Source organism: Mustela nivalis (genome assembly GCF_964662115.1).
Source record: "Mustela nivalis genome assembly, chromosome: 2".
Classification (NCBI taxonomy): Eukaryota; Metazoa; Chordata; class Mammalia; order Carnivora; family Mustelidae; genus Mustela; species Mustela nivalis.
Genome location: NC_139021.1, coordinates 177,938,652 through 177,953,762, shown reverse-complemented (window position 1 = coordinate 177,953,762; position 15,111 = coordinate 177,938,652). Strand labels below are relative to the sequence as shown.

General features: G+C 53.2%; 1 protein-coding gene across 11 annotated transcripts in view; it reads right to left on the bottom strand.

Annotated features, from left to right (window-relative positions):
* Window positions 1–15,111, bottom strand: part of TACC2 (transforming acidic coiled-coil containing protein 2) — a 202,654-nt gene that overhangs the window by 87,202 nt on the left and 100,341 nt on the right. For all 11 annotated transcript variants that reach the window (XM_082722662.1, XM_082722668.1, XM_082722669.1 and 8 more), the window contains one exon: window positions 12,617–12,742. In XM_082722662.1, coding sequence (XP_082578788.1) covers window positions 12,617–12,742 — 126 coding nt within the window. The remainder of the gene's footprint in view (window positions 1–12,616; window positions 12,743–15,111) is intronic.

The window sequence follows — 15,111 nt, the reverse complement described above, 5'->3', positions numbered from 1 at the left end:
GTCCTTGGCCAGACCCTGGTGGGAGAGAGCAGAAGCTTCTACTCCATCACAGCTGGAGCAGGAGGCAAAGACACAAGTTCGGAGGCTCAGGGAGCGAGATCCGCAGGGGTGGCAGCTGGGGACGTGCTACGGACACAACGGGAGAATTGTTCCCAGCAGAACACAGCTCCTTAATGGCACATTCATCAGGCCCCCCCACCCCACCAAACCCACCCCAGACATGTGGAAGGGGCTATTTAAAGACGCAGCATGCTGCTTCCCTCCATCCCTGCCCTGTTCCCTGCGGCCTTGGCTACACGCAGGGGAGGCACCCTCCAGGGCAGCAGCAGCCCCCATCCTGCCCTGCCCTGGCCCGCCCCCGCCAGGCATGAACGCCTCCTGTGTTAGGTTCCAGCAGAACCTGGAGTGTCTCTGATGGAGCCCGTGTGGGTGCTCAGGACCCTCTGACTTGTTGTTTCATTTTGGGGAGCAGACCTTTGCATGATCGTTCCTAATACTTCTTTTAATGAGAAGTGAACTCTGTGAATTGAGAACTACAGCACAGCTTTGCAAACTCCCTGGGATACACCCCAAAATCCAAGGCTAAGAAAAGCCAAGGCCAAGAGGCTGACGGGTAACCAAGGAGCCTGTGCCAGGAACAGGTGGGGGACCCCTCGGCGGGAGGGAAGGCAGGGGTTGCACAGAGATCTTTGGAAGAGAGAGGTCCCGCATTCAGTGGGTGAGTGCCCCCTGCTGGACATCCCGGGAAATGCCTGGAGTGCAGACCGGCCTCCTGGCGGATGTGAGGGTACTTGGGTAGGAAGGAGAGCCAACTGCAATCACGCTCTCAAGCAAAGAGCTCAAAACAAGTTTGGTTTTCTCCTTTGGCAAAAAGCAAGGCTATCGATGCTGTCCAAGGGCTAACGTGTGGGAACAGTCCTCTGCTGCCCACCAGGGACCTGGCAGGGCCAAAGGTGGCCCAGCTGGTGTTAGATGACTCAGCAGCAAGAGCTGAAAGCAGGCCCGAGGTTGAAGCCAGGCTCTGGGGCTTCCCAGCCTCTGGGAGGGCTCGGTTCTTCCCTCTGGGTGGAAGCACCTGCAGGAAGCCCCAGCTCCAGAAATGCAGGACACTTGGGTATCAGTGTCCATAATGTTCTGCTCATTTCCAGCTCCTCCGACTCCACCGCGTGGCCGGCTCCCAGGCCTGGAGGACGGCGGCCCTGGGCCCCCCACACTCACCGCGCTCAAAGGACTCACAACTCTCTCCCCAAAGCCCTGCTGCTGCTTAGCCTCACACCCCGCCGAGCTCCGCCATCCCGGCCCTCACTGGCTTGCTCCCACCAAGCAGGCCTCCCTCAGTGCCCACAACACTAGCTGCCCATGCTGCCTTCTGGGCTTGGGGCCCCTTCGCCTGGCCAGGCCAGCGACCCCTCAGCCTCCACGCCTCGGCTTGGGCCTCGCCGATTAACAGCATGAACACAGCAGGAGCTCAGCCCCACCGGGGAGCTCGGGCTCTGTGCACGGTCCTGGGCGCCTGGTGTTGGGTGCCCAGCCCCACATGCCCAGCACGGAGCACTTTATCTATATATGACCTCAAATAACCCTCACGACAACGCTTTGAGGCAACTATCACCTGCCTGCTTTATAGAGGACACGGAGGCTTAGGGAGCAGAGGTCACTTCGGCAAGGTCATGGAATCAGCATCCCAGCATCTGGCCAGGACCAACCCCCGGCTCCCCCTGCCCGACAGTGAGCACCTAATAAACACGAAGGGGGAGAGCTGGGGTGTCCCAGCTGTCTGTGACCAAGCCGGGGGTCAGGAACAGAGGCAGAGCTGGAGCTCACCCTGCCCTCTTCCCTGAACCCCGCAGACATGAGGAGAAAAACAGACCACAGAGTCAGGACCAGGGCTAAGCCCGGAGCGAGGCCAAGCCACAGGTGACCAGCGTGGGTCGACCGAACTCGGCAAAGGCCCGAGGGGGTTTCCAGGCGGAGGGACGCCTCGCCTGTTCACGCTGATCCGTAACAACTGGGACAGGGGCTAGACGAGTCTATTTTATAAAGAAATGACTCAAAAAGAAGAATGCGATCTATTGAGGGCGTTTAAGCTCCTCAGCCACTTCCACACTTCAAAGCTTCCATTCGCTCATATTCCCCGGCCACGGGCCGACTCAAACTCCTCATCTCAAACTCCGTTTCCGAAGGAAGGCGCGCTGGCCGGGCGCCCTCCGTGCACACCTCGTGAAGACTGTATTTGACGGGACGTAAACCGAAGAGAGGGGACATCCCGTGTGGTTCTGCGACATCAAGTGCAAGGAGAGATTCTGTCTGAAAACCCTGGCAGAGGGGAGAGGTGGCGCTCGGACCTGTGGCCTCAGAGCAAAGCCGAAGCCACAGGGGGAAGCCCAGCAACAGTCACACCCCACTGACGAGGGTGCCCACAGGTGACAGATTTGCCACCCCCTGAGCACACGGGGGTGTGTGCTGTCCAGGGTGCCCCCTCAGCTCTGCAGCCCGTCAGCCCGGAGGCTGTGGCACCTGCCCCTTCCACTCTCCCTCCTGCTGGTCCCACCACGGGGCCCCGTCCTTCCTGCGCTGCCCTCTCAGGACCCCAAAGACCAAACAAGGGACTCAAGTGCTGATACGAACGGACCCCCACCCCCACCCCGCGCCCTCCCGGCCTCCAGCCTGCTGCTGGCCCAGCCCCAGGGACCAGGGAGGTCAGGCCCGACAGGGAAGCTCCCGGTGACTCAGATCAGCAGCAGAAGTGGGGGCTGTCCTTGCCTCTCTGTCACCCCTTCCTGCTGAATCACCTCCTCCTCTTTCCGAAACGTCTCTATCCTGCCCCCCCTACCCCGGCTCTGCTGGTGAGGGCCACCGCCCCTCTGAGCGGACTCCCACATGACCTGTTCTGCCTGCCTCCTCTGTCCCCTCACATCGACCCCCAGAGACACCAGGATAACCCCGCTCGAGTTCAGATAAGGGCCTTGCTTTGCCTGAAACTTTGAGTAGCCTTAGGAATCCAGGCAAGAAAACTCCCTGGCCTCCCACATGGGCTCCTGTGCCCCATCCCTGGCCCTGTCCACTCCCAGGCTTGTCCCCTCCCTCTCCCTGCTCTAACCTCACCAAGCCAATGCCCTGATGCTCCTGGCAGCTTCTTCTGTGCCTGGGCTCCGGCAGACGCTGCCCCTGCATGTCTACCCTCTCAGGCCCCTCCCAGCCCACCCTACAGTCATCCTGGGGTGTTACCCAAACACGGAGGCCCACCCCAGGTGGGGGTAACCGTGCCCACCCTGTAAGGCCAGGCTGGGCTGGGCCCCAACCTCTGAGTGCCCTGTTTTCAGCTAGGGTGTCCTGCTCCCCTACTAAAGTCTTGGCCACTGCAGCTTCTCCAGCCCTCCGCACACAGCCCAGCCTATGTGAAATGCTCAACACATGGCAGCTCCTTCCCTGCGGCCCCGACCTCCCCCACGGGTAGGACAGGCCACTGACAGCTGACAGACAGCAGGGACAACTGGGCCATCTTCTTGGAATCTGAGTCTGAGGCAGGACCTGCAACCTAATTCGCAAGCAAAGTGGAATGCTAATGAATGCAAAGTGAAAATGCAGAGCCCCAGGTTCCAGAGGGATTGAGAATTTTAGGACCAGGAATTTCAGGACGGTGAGAGCACAGCACTGAAATAAGCACAGGGTCCTTCCAAGCACCAGGCCCTGGGTGACTGTCCGGGTGGCATGTCCATGAAGCCAGTCCTTGTTCTAGACCCTAAGGAGGAGTTTACCCCGGGGTGCCTGTACTACCCCCTGGGCTGCCGGAGGGCTGCGCTGCTAGAGCAGAGATGAAAAGCAGGTGGGGACAGTTCAGCCCCTCCGTGCCAGCTCGCCTCCACCCATGCATCCCTGACCCGCTGGGGCTCATCCTGGGACATCATTCTCAGGGAGCTGGGCCCTCGGCCATGCCCAGTGCCCCTGCCAGCCCTTAGCAGGACTCCTGGACAGACCCTGAAACAGCAGAGCAGCCAGGGCCCGGAGTTGAGGGCCTCACACGTCTATTCTCGTGTCACGTCGGTTCGCATGCCTTCATTTCTTCTCCTGTAAAATGGGCTGGGGGTAGGGCAGGTGAAGGTCTTTCTAATAAAACTCTCAGACCCCTTTTCCGGGTTGAAGAGTTAACCAATGTTTTCCAAGTCCTAGTGGAATAACAAAGAAGCTGAATTCAAAATTCACAGCATGTTGGGGCGCCTGGGTGGCTCAGTGGGTTAAGCCTCTGCCTTCTGCTCAGGTCATGATCTCAGGGTCCTGGGATGGAGCCCTGCATCGGGCTTTCTGCTTGGCAGGGAGCCTGCTTCCCCCTCTCTCTCTGCCTGCCTCTCTGCCTACTTGTGACCTCTCTGTCAAATAAATAAATAAAATCTTTAAAAAAAAGTTCACAGCATGTTGATATTTTTGGAAGATGACAGAAATGTTGATTTAATTTAAGCTTTTTGTGTCAAAGAGAAGCGTTAACTCCCAGAGGGCACATAAGCCACCACCTTCCAGGAGGCAGACTGAACTTACTGTCATGACATCCTGTCCTGCTACGTCTAGCTGTACGGAACCTTACAATCCCTTGGGACACAGAACCTTAGGGAGTCATTACTAATGGTCAGAACTCACCCTCCCTGACTCAGCACCTCGCTGGCAAACAACGGGTCTCACTCAGATGCAGGTTCCCCCCGGACAGAACCTGAGAAACATGGACAGTGCCAAAGCCGGGCTTGCACTCAGCCCGCCAGCTCTGCAACGCCGGCCCTGGGGAGGTGCCGTCACTTACTGTTGCCTGTTGAGTCCCTGTTCTGGGATTTTGAGCCCTTCTCGGCAGATCCCCCACAGACCTGATAGCAAACTGCATTTCAGAGATCGGCCAGAGTTCCCAAATGAAGCCCCTGTCCAAGGACAGGCACGAGAGTGACCGGGCTGTCGCAGAGGGTGACAACACCCCTACGATCCAGGCCCAACACACCACGTCCTGTCGGGCCAGAGGGGCGACAGCATCTTATCTCCCGTACACATCACCATCTGGAAGGTATTAGCACCACCATCCTTCCTCACAGGCGCTTGGTTTTTCCTCCTCCGATCCCCAAGTGCACATGATCACATCATCGGGTGGGAGCTAAGGCCAAGAGCTCAGCTCAGATGGAAAGTCACATGCAAGCTAGAGGGAAGAAAGCACTTGGACGCTGCTGCCCCGGGGAGCTCAGCTCAGTGCGTCGGGGCACTGGCCAGCTGGCCAGCAGAGGGATGTGCTTCGATAAGGCGAGCCCGGGCGATGGGAGACACAAGCACACTCCTCTGACAGTCAGCGGCCGCCGTGCAGCAAAGCCCAAATCCAAGGTGCCCAGACCAGCTTACAAATTGGCTGGACACTCCAAGGCAGGCCCCTCGAGCTATTTCTGGTCTCCCTGCAGATAAACCAGCATGTGAAACCCAGCCCACGAGAGAGTGCGAACAGCCCCTTAAACACTGCTGACCTTCACACGTCCAGCTGGGGGCTGGCTATGCACAGTTAACCCTGAACAGGGGTAGCCATTCCTTTCCGGTACATTCTCACCCTCTCTCCCTCCATAGAGCAAACCTGTGCTCACAGAGGAAAATTACTTTTAAGCTCGACCCAAGCAAAACTGTCTACTTAAGAGAGAAAAGGTCATAAGCACCATCCCAGACCTATGTGAGGGCCTCTGTGGCGGGTCAGGAATTGCCACCGGTCACCGGTCACCCAGTCACCCAGTCACCTGGGTCCTGATTCCTTCCAGGCCCGCCCAGGCGCTGGTGACAGAGACTGCAGACAGGGGGAGGCAGAGGACACAAGGAAATGCCTCAGATATCCAAGATTCAGGGATTTCTTCAGCCCAACACAGTGAAGCTGCTCGAGGCCCGTGAAAAACCACCACAAGAACATCACGTGATCATCTGAAGTATGAAATTGTCAATATTTGAACATGGCCGATGGGGGCCTCCATCTCCTAGGAGCCGGCTGGTCTGGAACCTCAAAGGCCCTGAGCAGGCGCAGAGATGCACCCCGATTGCCTACGCCTGCTGGGAACGGGCCGTGTCGTTTGGATTTGTCGGCATGTACCTTTCACAGATCTCTTTTAAATGGCACAAAGGAATTCTGTTATTTACTTTTGATTTTTTGAGAGTCTGTTGTTTAGAGAAGAATTTTGGGTTATCCCTTTTCTTTAAAAAAAAAAAAAGGTTTATTTATTTATTTGAGGGAAAGAGAGAGGGAGAGACAGAAGGAAAGGGAGAAAATCTCTGCAGACTCCACGCTAAGCACAGAGCCGGATGCAGGGCTCAATCTTATGACCCTGAGATCATGACCAGAGCCGAAGTCAAGAGTCCGACGCTTAACCAAGTGAGTCATCCTGGTGCCCCTGGGTTGATCCATTTCTAAATTAAAACAAAAACAGTAATACTTCCACTCTGTCATTCAGTTCTTCCTAAGGAGCTTGCTTACATAAAGATTCAGCTAACTCTGTGAGGCAGCAGAACCCACTCGGGCTAACCCACAGCTGAAAATCTTTTTGTGCATCGGATGCCGCCAAAATAAACGAAACGACTTGGGAGCAAGAAGGAAAACAGAAGCTGTAAGTTAGGATGAATTCCCTGTACTTCCAACTTCAGAACTTTCTGAACTGGAGGCTCTGACTCTGGGCCGGAGGGAACCACCTGTGCTCCCGGCACTTTCTGCCGATGACAGAAATCAGAAACCCCAGCCACCAGCCGGGGCAGAGGTCTCCAGTCCTGGGGAGCTGCTGGTAGCCAGACAGGGGAGGAGACCAGCATCTGGACAGGACAACTTTCCCCCATGGTTCTCCACATGTGGAGCCCACACCAGCAGCACCGTCACCGGGGAAGCTGTAGGAATGCCGAGGCCGGGGCAGCTCCCCAGGCCTCCCCAGTCAGACACCTTAAGGCCGGGGCAGCCACATGTGCTGTAACTGGCTTCTTCTGGTGCACACTGGAGTCTGGGCTCCACGGACTTGAGTCAGTTGACAGGCTGCCCCGAGGTGTCCAAGGGAGCGCTCCAGGGTCTAAAGGGACCCTCGGCTGGGATTCCTGACTAAAGGAAAAGCTCAGGAAGTTCTGGGACATAAGCAGACTGCCCTGCTACTCTGTTTATTAAGTGTGGTACCGCTGCAAGGTTTCATCTAAACGATTCTGTGGCTTTAAAAACATTTTTGAACGTACTTAACAGATGGGAGCATAAGCGGCCACGGACACACAGTCATCTGCAGAATGTTCTCAAAGGTCTGGGCCCAGGGCAGCCCACAGCACAACGGGAAGCTCAGCCCGTAAAAGCAGGCTCCCGGGCTGCTCCCTGAGCAAGGAGCACTCTTGGATGTCCTCCAGTGGTTTTCCGAGAGGAGATGGGGTTCTCCCCAATTCCTTCTACCTTATTGGAGAACTGCCTCAGAGATGGGGATGCCATCTCTCTTTTTTCCCTATTCAGAAAGAAGACATCTTGGGGTGCCTGCGTGGCTCAGTTGGTTACACAGCTGCCTTCGGCTCAGGTCAAGATCCTGGAGTCCCGGGATTGAGTCCCACCTCAGGCTCCCTGCTCGGCGGGGAGTCTGCTTCTCCCTCTGACTTCTCCCCTCTCATGCCCACTCTCTCTCTCTCATTCTCTCTCTCTCTCACAAATAAATAAATAAAATCTCAAAAAAGAAAGAAAGACAGAAGACAGCTTATGAAGGAAGGATATAGCACCAAAGAATGGACAGGGAACTGAGAGGGACATACACGGCTTAAAGCAAACCCTCCAGCCCCACTAAAAATTTTTTGTTAATTTCTAAATTTAAAGTAACAACCCTGCTCCTGAGGGGGGCAGCCCTCTAGGGGGACGGTCACATGTCTGCTCTGCCTGCTTCCTCCCGTTCCCATGCCTCACGCTCTGCCTCTCCTGCCACTACTCTCAGCAGGATGAGGAGGGGCATCAGAGGAGGGTGCTAGGGTGCTAGTGTTCCCCTCAAATCACAGTTTGGAACCCTAATCCCCAGTGTGCTGGAATTAGGAGGTGGGGACTTTGGGAGGTGCCCAGGACCAGAGCACCCCCACAGACAGGATTAGCGCCCTTCTCAAAGGGACCTCACCGAGCTCAGCCACAGCTTCCCCTACATGAGGACACAGCAAGAAGTCCGCAATGTGGAAGAGGGTCCTCACCTGACCACTGGGCAGCCAGCCTCCAGACCTGGGAGCAGTACATTTCCGCTGTTTCTGAGGCCCCTGGTCTGGGATGCTTTGTCACAGCAGCCCCAGCGGGCCCAGACGGGTGGCCTGGCCCCGCAGGGCCTCGGCTGACTTTGCTAACAGTCCCTGCCCGTCCAGAATGCCCTTCGTAGTTACTCCCACTGATCGGCAAGGTCAGGTGCAGCTGATTCTTATTATCCATGAGGTTACATTCTAGAAAGGTGTTACGGGCACTGAATTAGCTAGTTCTGAACCACTGTCCCCAGGGGCTATGCTGGCTTGGGTTCCTGCAAGTTGCTGGTCATAGCTCTTTTGTTAACGGGTCACCACGTAACCCGGTGTTACGTGCATTTCTGTGTGAAAATGCCTTATTTACTAGACATCACTGAGTTCACAGCCAACAGTGTCGGCACCCCTTATGCCCAGGCTGTTTATCTAGCAGGAGTAGCCCCTACAGAAGGCACACCACAGCCTTCCTGCACCGAAACGCACTCCACAGCATTTCAGCAACTCCACTTGGGGGCCACGGTAAGCAGCAAAACCATGAACGAAAAAGCACAACATGATAAAAACCGTGGCAGTAAATATACCAGGAGAGGACCCTTGTTTCCGGCACGAGAGCTGGAATAAGACAGGGCCTCCTGCTCTACCCCAGCTGGGCACACGCCCCCCAGGCACCCCCGAGTCCCTGGCTGCTCTGTGCACACTCCCGGAAGGCCACGAGAGAGCCGTGAGCACTGATCGCGGGGTCACAAACAAACCTCAGTGAGAGGCAAATTCACGAAGACGGAAGCAACGAATAAGGAGTATTTTGAGGAAGCGGCCGGTGACCAAAGCCAGCCGAATCCCTGCTCCCGTCAGCACGGCCCCTTTTCTATTAATTTCCAGTAAAATCCAGACAATGCACCTCCGGACAAATGTTCAGTAATGCTGGCCAGGCACCAAAGTCGCTCACTGGACTCTACCTGAATCTGTCCACTGGGAGATGAAGCTAGAAAGCTGGGCACGTTCTCAGCATTGAGAAAATCTGTACTTAACCCCGGGTTCCTTCCTGCATCCTGTGATCCCTCTTGGTCACGGTGCGAGGTGACACAGCTTCTCTACGATGCGTCACCTTCCTTGGACTTGAAAGAGGCCAGGGATGTAGGTGGAACCCCAGGCGTCATGGAAGGAGGAAACGGACTCTGCTGGCAGCCAGGGAGGCTCAGAACACAGGCTTGGCAGACACGCTGAATCCGCCTCAGATCCCAGTGGGGCCGCTCACCAGCACCGGGCCCTTGAACACACCAGTGTGACTGAGGCTCGGTCGGCCCCGATGTTAAAGGGCAAAGAGGTACAGGACAGAACCCCTCACCTCCTAGGGATGTTTGTTGGAGGACTTAACGGGGACACTCGATGTGACGTGCTCCGTAAGGCACCTGGAGCAAAGGAGGCTGCCTTGCGTGCAAAGAGCAGTCCTCACTGGAGAGTCTGGGACACATCACTTAAAATACAGCCCAAGTTGGGGTGCCTGGGTGGCTCAGTGGGTTAAGCCGCTGCCTTCGGCTCAGGTCATGATCTCAGCGTCCTGGGATCGAGTCCCGCATCGGGCTCTCTGCTCCGCAGGGAGCCTGCTTCCTCCTCTCTCTCTCTCTCTGCCTGCCTCTCTGCCTACTTGTGATCTCTCTCTGTCAAATAAATAAAAATAAAAAATCTTAAAAAAAAAATACAGCCTAAGCGCTGGGCAGGGACTTTGGAAACACTGATCAAGACCCAAGTGCACTTCAGTTCTTCTTGGAGCCACAGAGCTCCCCAGCCAAGTCCTCCTGCATCCAATGCTCAGAAAGCTTCCCCCTCGCCTCTCTGGGTCCCTCCGTAAAATGGGAGGATGAGGAATGATCTCAGGCCCCTTACAGGCTTCACTATGGGAGAGCGTGCCCCACCAGCTTCCCAGGTCGGGGTCAAATGGGAGCAACCTGTTCACCATGGTTTCCCTAGTGCCGTGAAACACTGCAAACGGGGAGCTGTTTTAGTGATACAAACATAAATCAAAATGTCTGTGTATAACACCTTAAACTTATACAATGTCACATTTGTATGGAAACAGAAAAGACCCCAAAGAGCCAAAGGAATGTTGAAAAAGAAAACCAAAGCTAGTGGCGTCACACTCCCCAATTTCAAGCTCTATTACAAAGCTGTCATCATCAAGACAGTATGGTTCTGGCACACAAACAGACCTAGAGATCAATGGAACAGAATAGAGAGCCCAGATATGGACCCTCAAATCTACAATCAACGAATTTTCAACAAAGCAGGAAAGAATGTCCAACAGAAAAAAGTCTCTTCGACAAATGGTGGTGGGAAAATTGGACAGCCACATGTAGAAGAATGAAATTGGACCATTTCCTTACACCACACACAAAAATAGATTCAAATGGATGAAAGACCTCAATGTGAGAAAGGAGTCCATCAAAATCCTAGAGGAGAACACAGGCAGCAACCTGTGACCTTGGCTGCAGCAACTTCTTGCCAGATACGTCTCCAAAAGCAAGGGAAGCAAGGGCAAAAATGAACTATTGGGACTTCATCAGGATAAAAAGCTTTTGCACAGCAAATGAAACAGTCGATAAAACCAAGACAACCAACAGAATGGGAGAAGATATTTGTAAATCTCTTATTCAATAAAGAGGTAATATCTAAAATCTATGAAGAACTTACCAAACTCAACCCCCAAAGAACAAATAATCCAATCAAGAAATGGGCAGAGGGCATGAACAGACATTTCTGCAAAGAAGACATCCAAATGGCCAAGAGACACATGAAAAAGTGCTCCACATCACTCGGCATCGGGGAAATACAAATCAAAACCAGTGAGATACCACCTCACACCAGCCAGAATGGCTAAAATTAACAAGTCAGGAAATGACAGATGTTCGCAAGGATTTGGAGAAAGGGGAACGCTCCTCCACTGTTGATGGGAGTGCAAGCTGATACAGCCACTCTGGAAAACAGTATGGAGGTTCCTTAAAAAGTTGAAAATAGAGCTACCCTACGACCCAGCAATAGCAATACTGGGTATTTACCCTAAAGATACAAATGTAGTGATCCAAAGGGGCACATGAACCCGAATGTTTATAGCAGCAATGTCCACAATAGCCAAATTACAGAAAGAGCACAGATGTCCATCAACAGAAGAATAGATAAAGAAGATGTGATAGACACACACACACTCACACAATAGAATACTACTCAGCATCAAAAAATAAAATCTTGCCATTTGCAAAGACGTGGACAGAACTAGAGGCTAATACACTAAGCGAAATAAGTCAGTCAGAGAAAGACGATTATCATATGATCTCACTGATACGTGGAATCTAAGAAACAAAACAGAGGATCACGGGGGAAGAAAGGGAAAAATAAAAGGAGACAAAATCAGAAAGGGAGACAAACCATAAGAGACTCTTAATCATAGGAAACAAACGGAGGGTTGCTGGGGGGGGGGGGTGAAGGGGTGGGGTAACCAGGTGATGGACATTAAGGAGGGCACGTAATTTAAGGAGCACTGGGTGTTATATAAGACTGATGAATCGCTGACCTCTACCTCTGAAACTAATGATACACTACATGTTAATTAATTAAATTTAAATAAAAATAAAATGGGTATAACACCTTAAACTTATACAATGTCCTATGTGAATTAAATCTCAGGAAAACTGGAAAAAATGTATCTGTATACATGACATAATCCTTTATGCATACACTTGGGGAGTGGGGTGGGGAGGAGCGGGTGTGCACAGAGAGATGGTGTGTGTGTGCGTGTGTATTAGCACAGAGAGATGGCCGTGTGTGTGCGTGTGTATTAGCATCTGAGCCACGTCCTGGGGCTGACTCTGAGCAAGTCCGGGTCAAACACAGTAAGTGCCAGTGGGGTTAAGAGCAGCAGACGTGGACGTGCGCGCCGGTGTGGGGCTGCCGGGTATGAAGGGCAGGTGAGGGAAGACCCCGCCGGCCAAACCCGTTCGCCAAGCAAAGGCCCAGGACCTGCTCCCGTTCCCCCTTGCGCCGCCTGCTCCTCTCTCCTCCCAGCACCCCCAGAAGACAAAACAAGCAGCTAACGCAGCTCGTGTCCTGGGAGGTCAGAGGCAGCTAACCAAGTTATTCCTTGGCAAGGTATAAATAGCACGTCCTTTCTCCCAGAGGACTTCTATTTTAAACAGGGGCCCTCAAAGATCACAAGGGAACAAATTTCTAAAATGCTGGTTGGGGCAGGGTCCTCCTGAGCTGCTAAGGAAGGGGCCCTAGCCCTATGTAGGGGGGCATGTAGACCTAGGTAGAGGTGGGCATGCAGGGGAGGGGAGGGAGAGGTGGGAGGCAGCCGCAGGGCCTGGGCCCTGAGGTCCCACCACCAGATGCAGACCCAGCCCCCATGTACCTCTGGGCCGTCACATCCCTGGAGACCCGGCTGAGGGCATCACCGTGGTGTGAAGAGGCAGCTAACAGTGGGTTTTCCAGGTCCTCAAGGGCAGCTGGCTGGATGACATCATCTGCTACATGTGACCTGGGGAGAGGAGAGGGAAAAACCAAGGCTCAGAAATGTTCCCAAAAGTTTTCAGTGTGTTTGAATAGCACATTTTATGCGGACGGTGAGCAGGGCCGAAAGTGAGGGGTCTGCTGCTACTCCAAGTGCGGCCCACAGGTGGCGCTGGCCCAGGAGGGCTTTGTTAAAAGCAAAGAAACCCAGGGCAAGTTTGGAAGCCTGCAGAGCGACCTGAGAGAGTAATTTCGTCTGCTGAATCTAATAATAAAGGTCAGGATACTGCAAAACATCCTACGAGGCACAGGCCAGCCCCACAAACCAAGAACTACCTGGCCCAGAACGTCAGTGGTGCTCAGGCTGAGAAACCCTGGCCACAAGTCTTGCTCCATTTTCTAGGAATTGTATTTTTTAAAGTTTTGATCTATATGCACTAAAAACTTAAAAAAAAAATTTAAGGGGTGCCTGGGTGGCTCAGTGGGTTAAGCCTCTGCCTTCGGCTCAGGTCATGATCTCAGGGTCCTGGGATTGAGCCCCACATCAGGCTCTCTGCTCAGCAGGGAGCCTGCTTCCCACCCCTCCCCCCCTTCTCTCTGCCTGCCTCTCTGCTACTTGTGAGCTCTCTCTCTGTCAAATAAATAAATAAAAATATAAAAAAATTTTAAAATCCTATTTTTAAGTAATCTTTACACCCAATGTAGGACTCAAACTCGCCCCAGGATCAAGAGTCACACACTCCACCGACTGAGCCAGCCGGGTGTCCTGAAACTCAAAACTTAAAAGCAACACTGGCCCTTCATCTGTTGAGAAGGTGGACACCAGACAGCCTCCAAGAGCAGCAGGCTTTGCAAGTTCAGAGGGACATGGGTCACTGTCATACACTGGTCACACTTTAGCTCACTCCGCTGATTAACCCCTTCCATAATCAGGTGCGTCTTACTAGCTCATCGGGGAGGAAGGACCATGAGTTTGTCTTTCTGATGAACTTGGCCCTGGGCAGGAAGTTGAAGGACGATCTCTTTCATTCCCTGAGCGAAGAGCGAATGCATACAGGCCCTTAGGCCATGAACAAGAAAGAGGTGGGCCAAGCCATTGGAGTTGAGAGGCTCAGGAAAGAGTCATTTTTTAAAAAATGCTTATTTATTTAGTAACAATTGTAGTAGACACTAAGAAGAACCATATCGATGGCTAAGAGCATAAACCAGGAGGTCTGGGCCAGTGGTGGGAGTAGGGAATATTTCCTTGTGGAGTGGTAAACTGAGGCCAGACAGACAGCTTGGTGATAATGACTACACGCCAGGAACTGTTCATCTAAGTATTCATGGATGTCACCACTTATGGTCCTCACAGCAGCCCTGTGAGGTGGGTCCTCTCGCTATCTCTTTTGATGGATATGGAAACCAAGACACAGAGAGGCTGAGTAACTTGTCCTTGGTTACACAGCTAGTAAGGGGGCAGAACCGGTTACAAACCCAAGCCTGATGCTAGGGACCATGTTTTTAACCACCACTCTAGGATGTGTCCCAGAGGTTGAAGAGTAAGAGAAACGGAGAGTGTGTAAGGTCAGGGAAGCCACCTATCTGAAATTCCTGAACCAGGAAGGAGTTCAGCATCTGGGAGCAATGAATGCAAAAGGTCACTCTTGCAGGAGTGTGGATGATGGAGACTAGGAAGGGGAGAGGTGGACAAGAGCCAAACCCCACGGCCAGGTCAAGGGACTGGATCCTAAGCCAAGGAACGAGGCCCAAATCTGCCACAAAGTGCTGCCCTTGGCCTGGAGATGAATGAGAGGCGGGGAGGGTTAGGCTGAGTTTCCTACGTTTAAGTATGAGTTTTAAGTATGTTACGTTTTAAGTATGAGTAGACCAGCCCATGCCCGCGCCCACCCCTTATTATTCATCCCCGTGGACCCTGTGATGCTCCGTTCCTCCTCCACTGTTCCCATCCACCATTCCAAATCCCCCAGCACAGGATCCCAGGGCCCTGGGACCGTGCCCACAGAATCCGAGAGAAACGGGTACAAGGGAAAAGAAGGAAGGAGCCAGCCCGGAGGGGAATCCTCAGCTGCAGACACTAGCAACTTTCCAAAGTCAGAAAAAAACCTGAGTGGAAAAACATTACCCAGGAGCTTTGGCAGCACACACTGAGAGCCATAAAAGACTTTGTTTCCTTCAACACAGTCGTTGTACTTCCAAGAATTTATTTTAAGGAGATGATTCAGGGTATGAGCAAAGATGCTGATCATAACTGGGACCATCATAGCAAAAAAAACAAAACAAAACAAAAAAACTAGAAACCACCAAAATGTCCCCCAGTAGGGGACAGCTGATCACATGAAGGCACAACTGCAGAATGAGCTCGTTAGCAGGTATTTAAAAAGATTAAGGTAGATC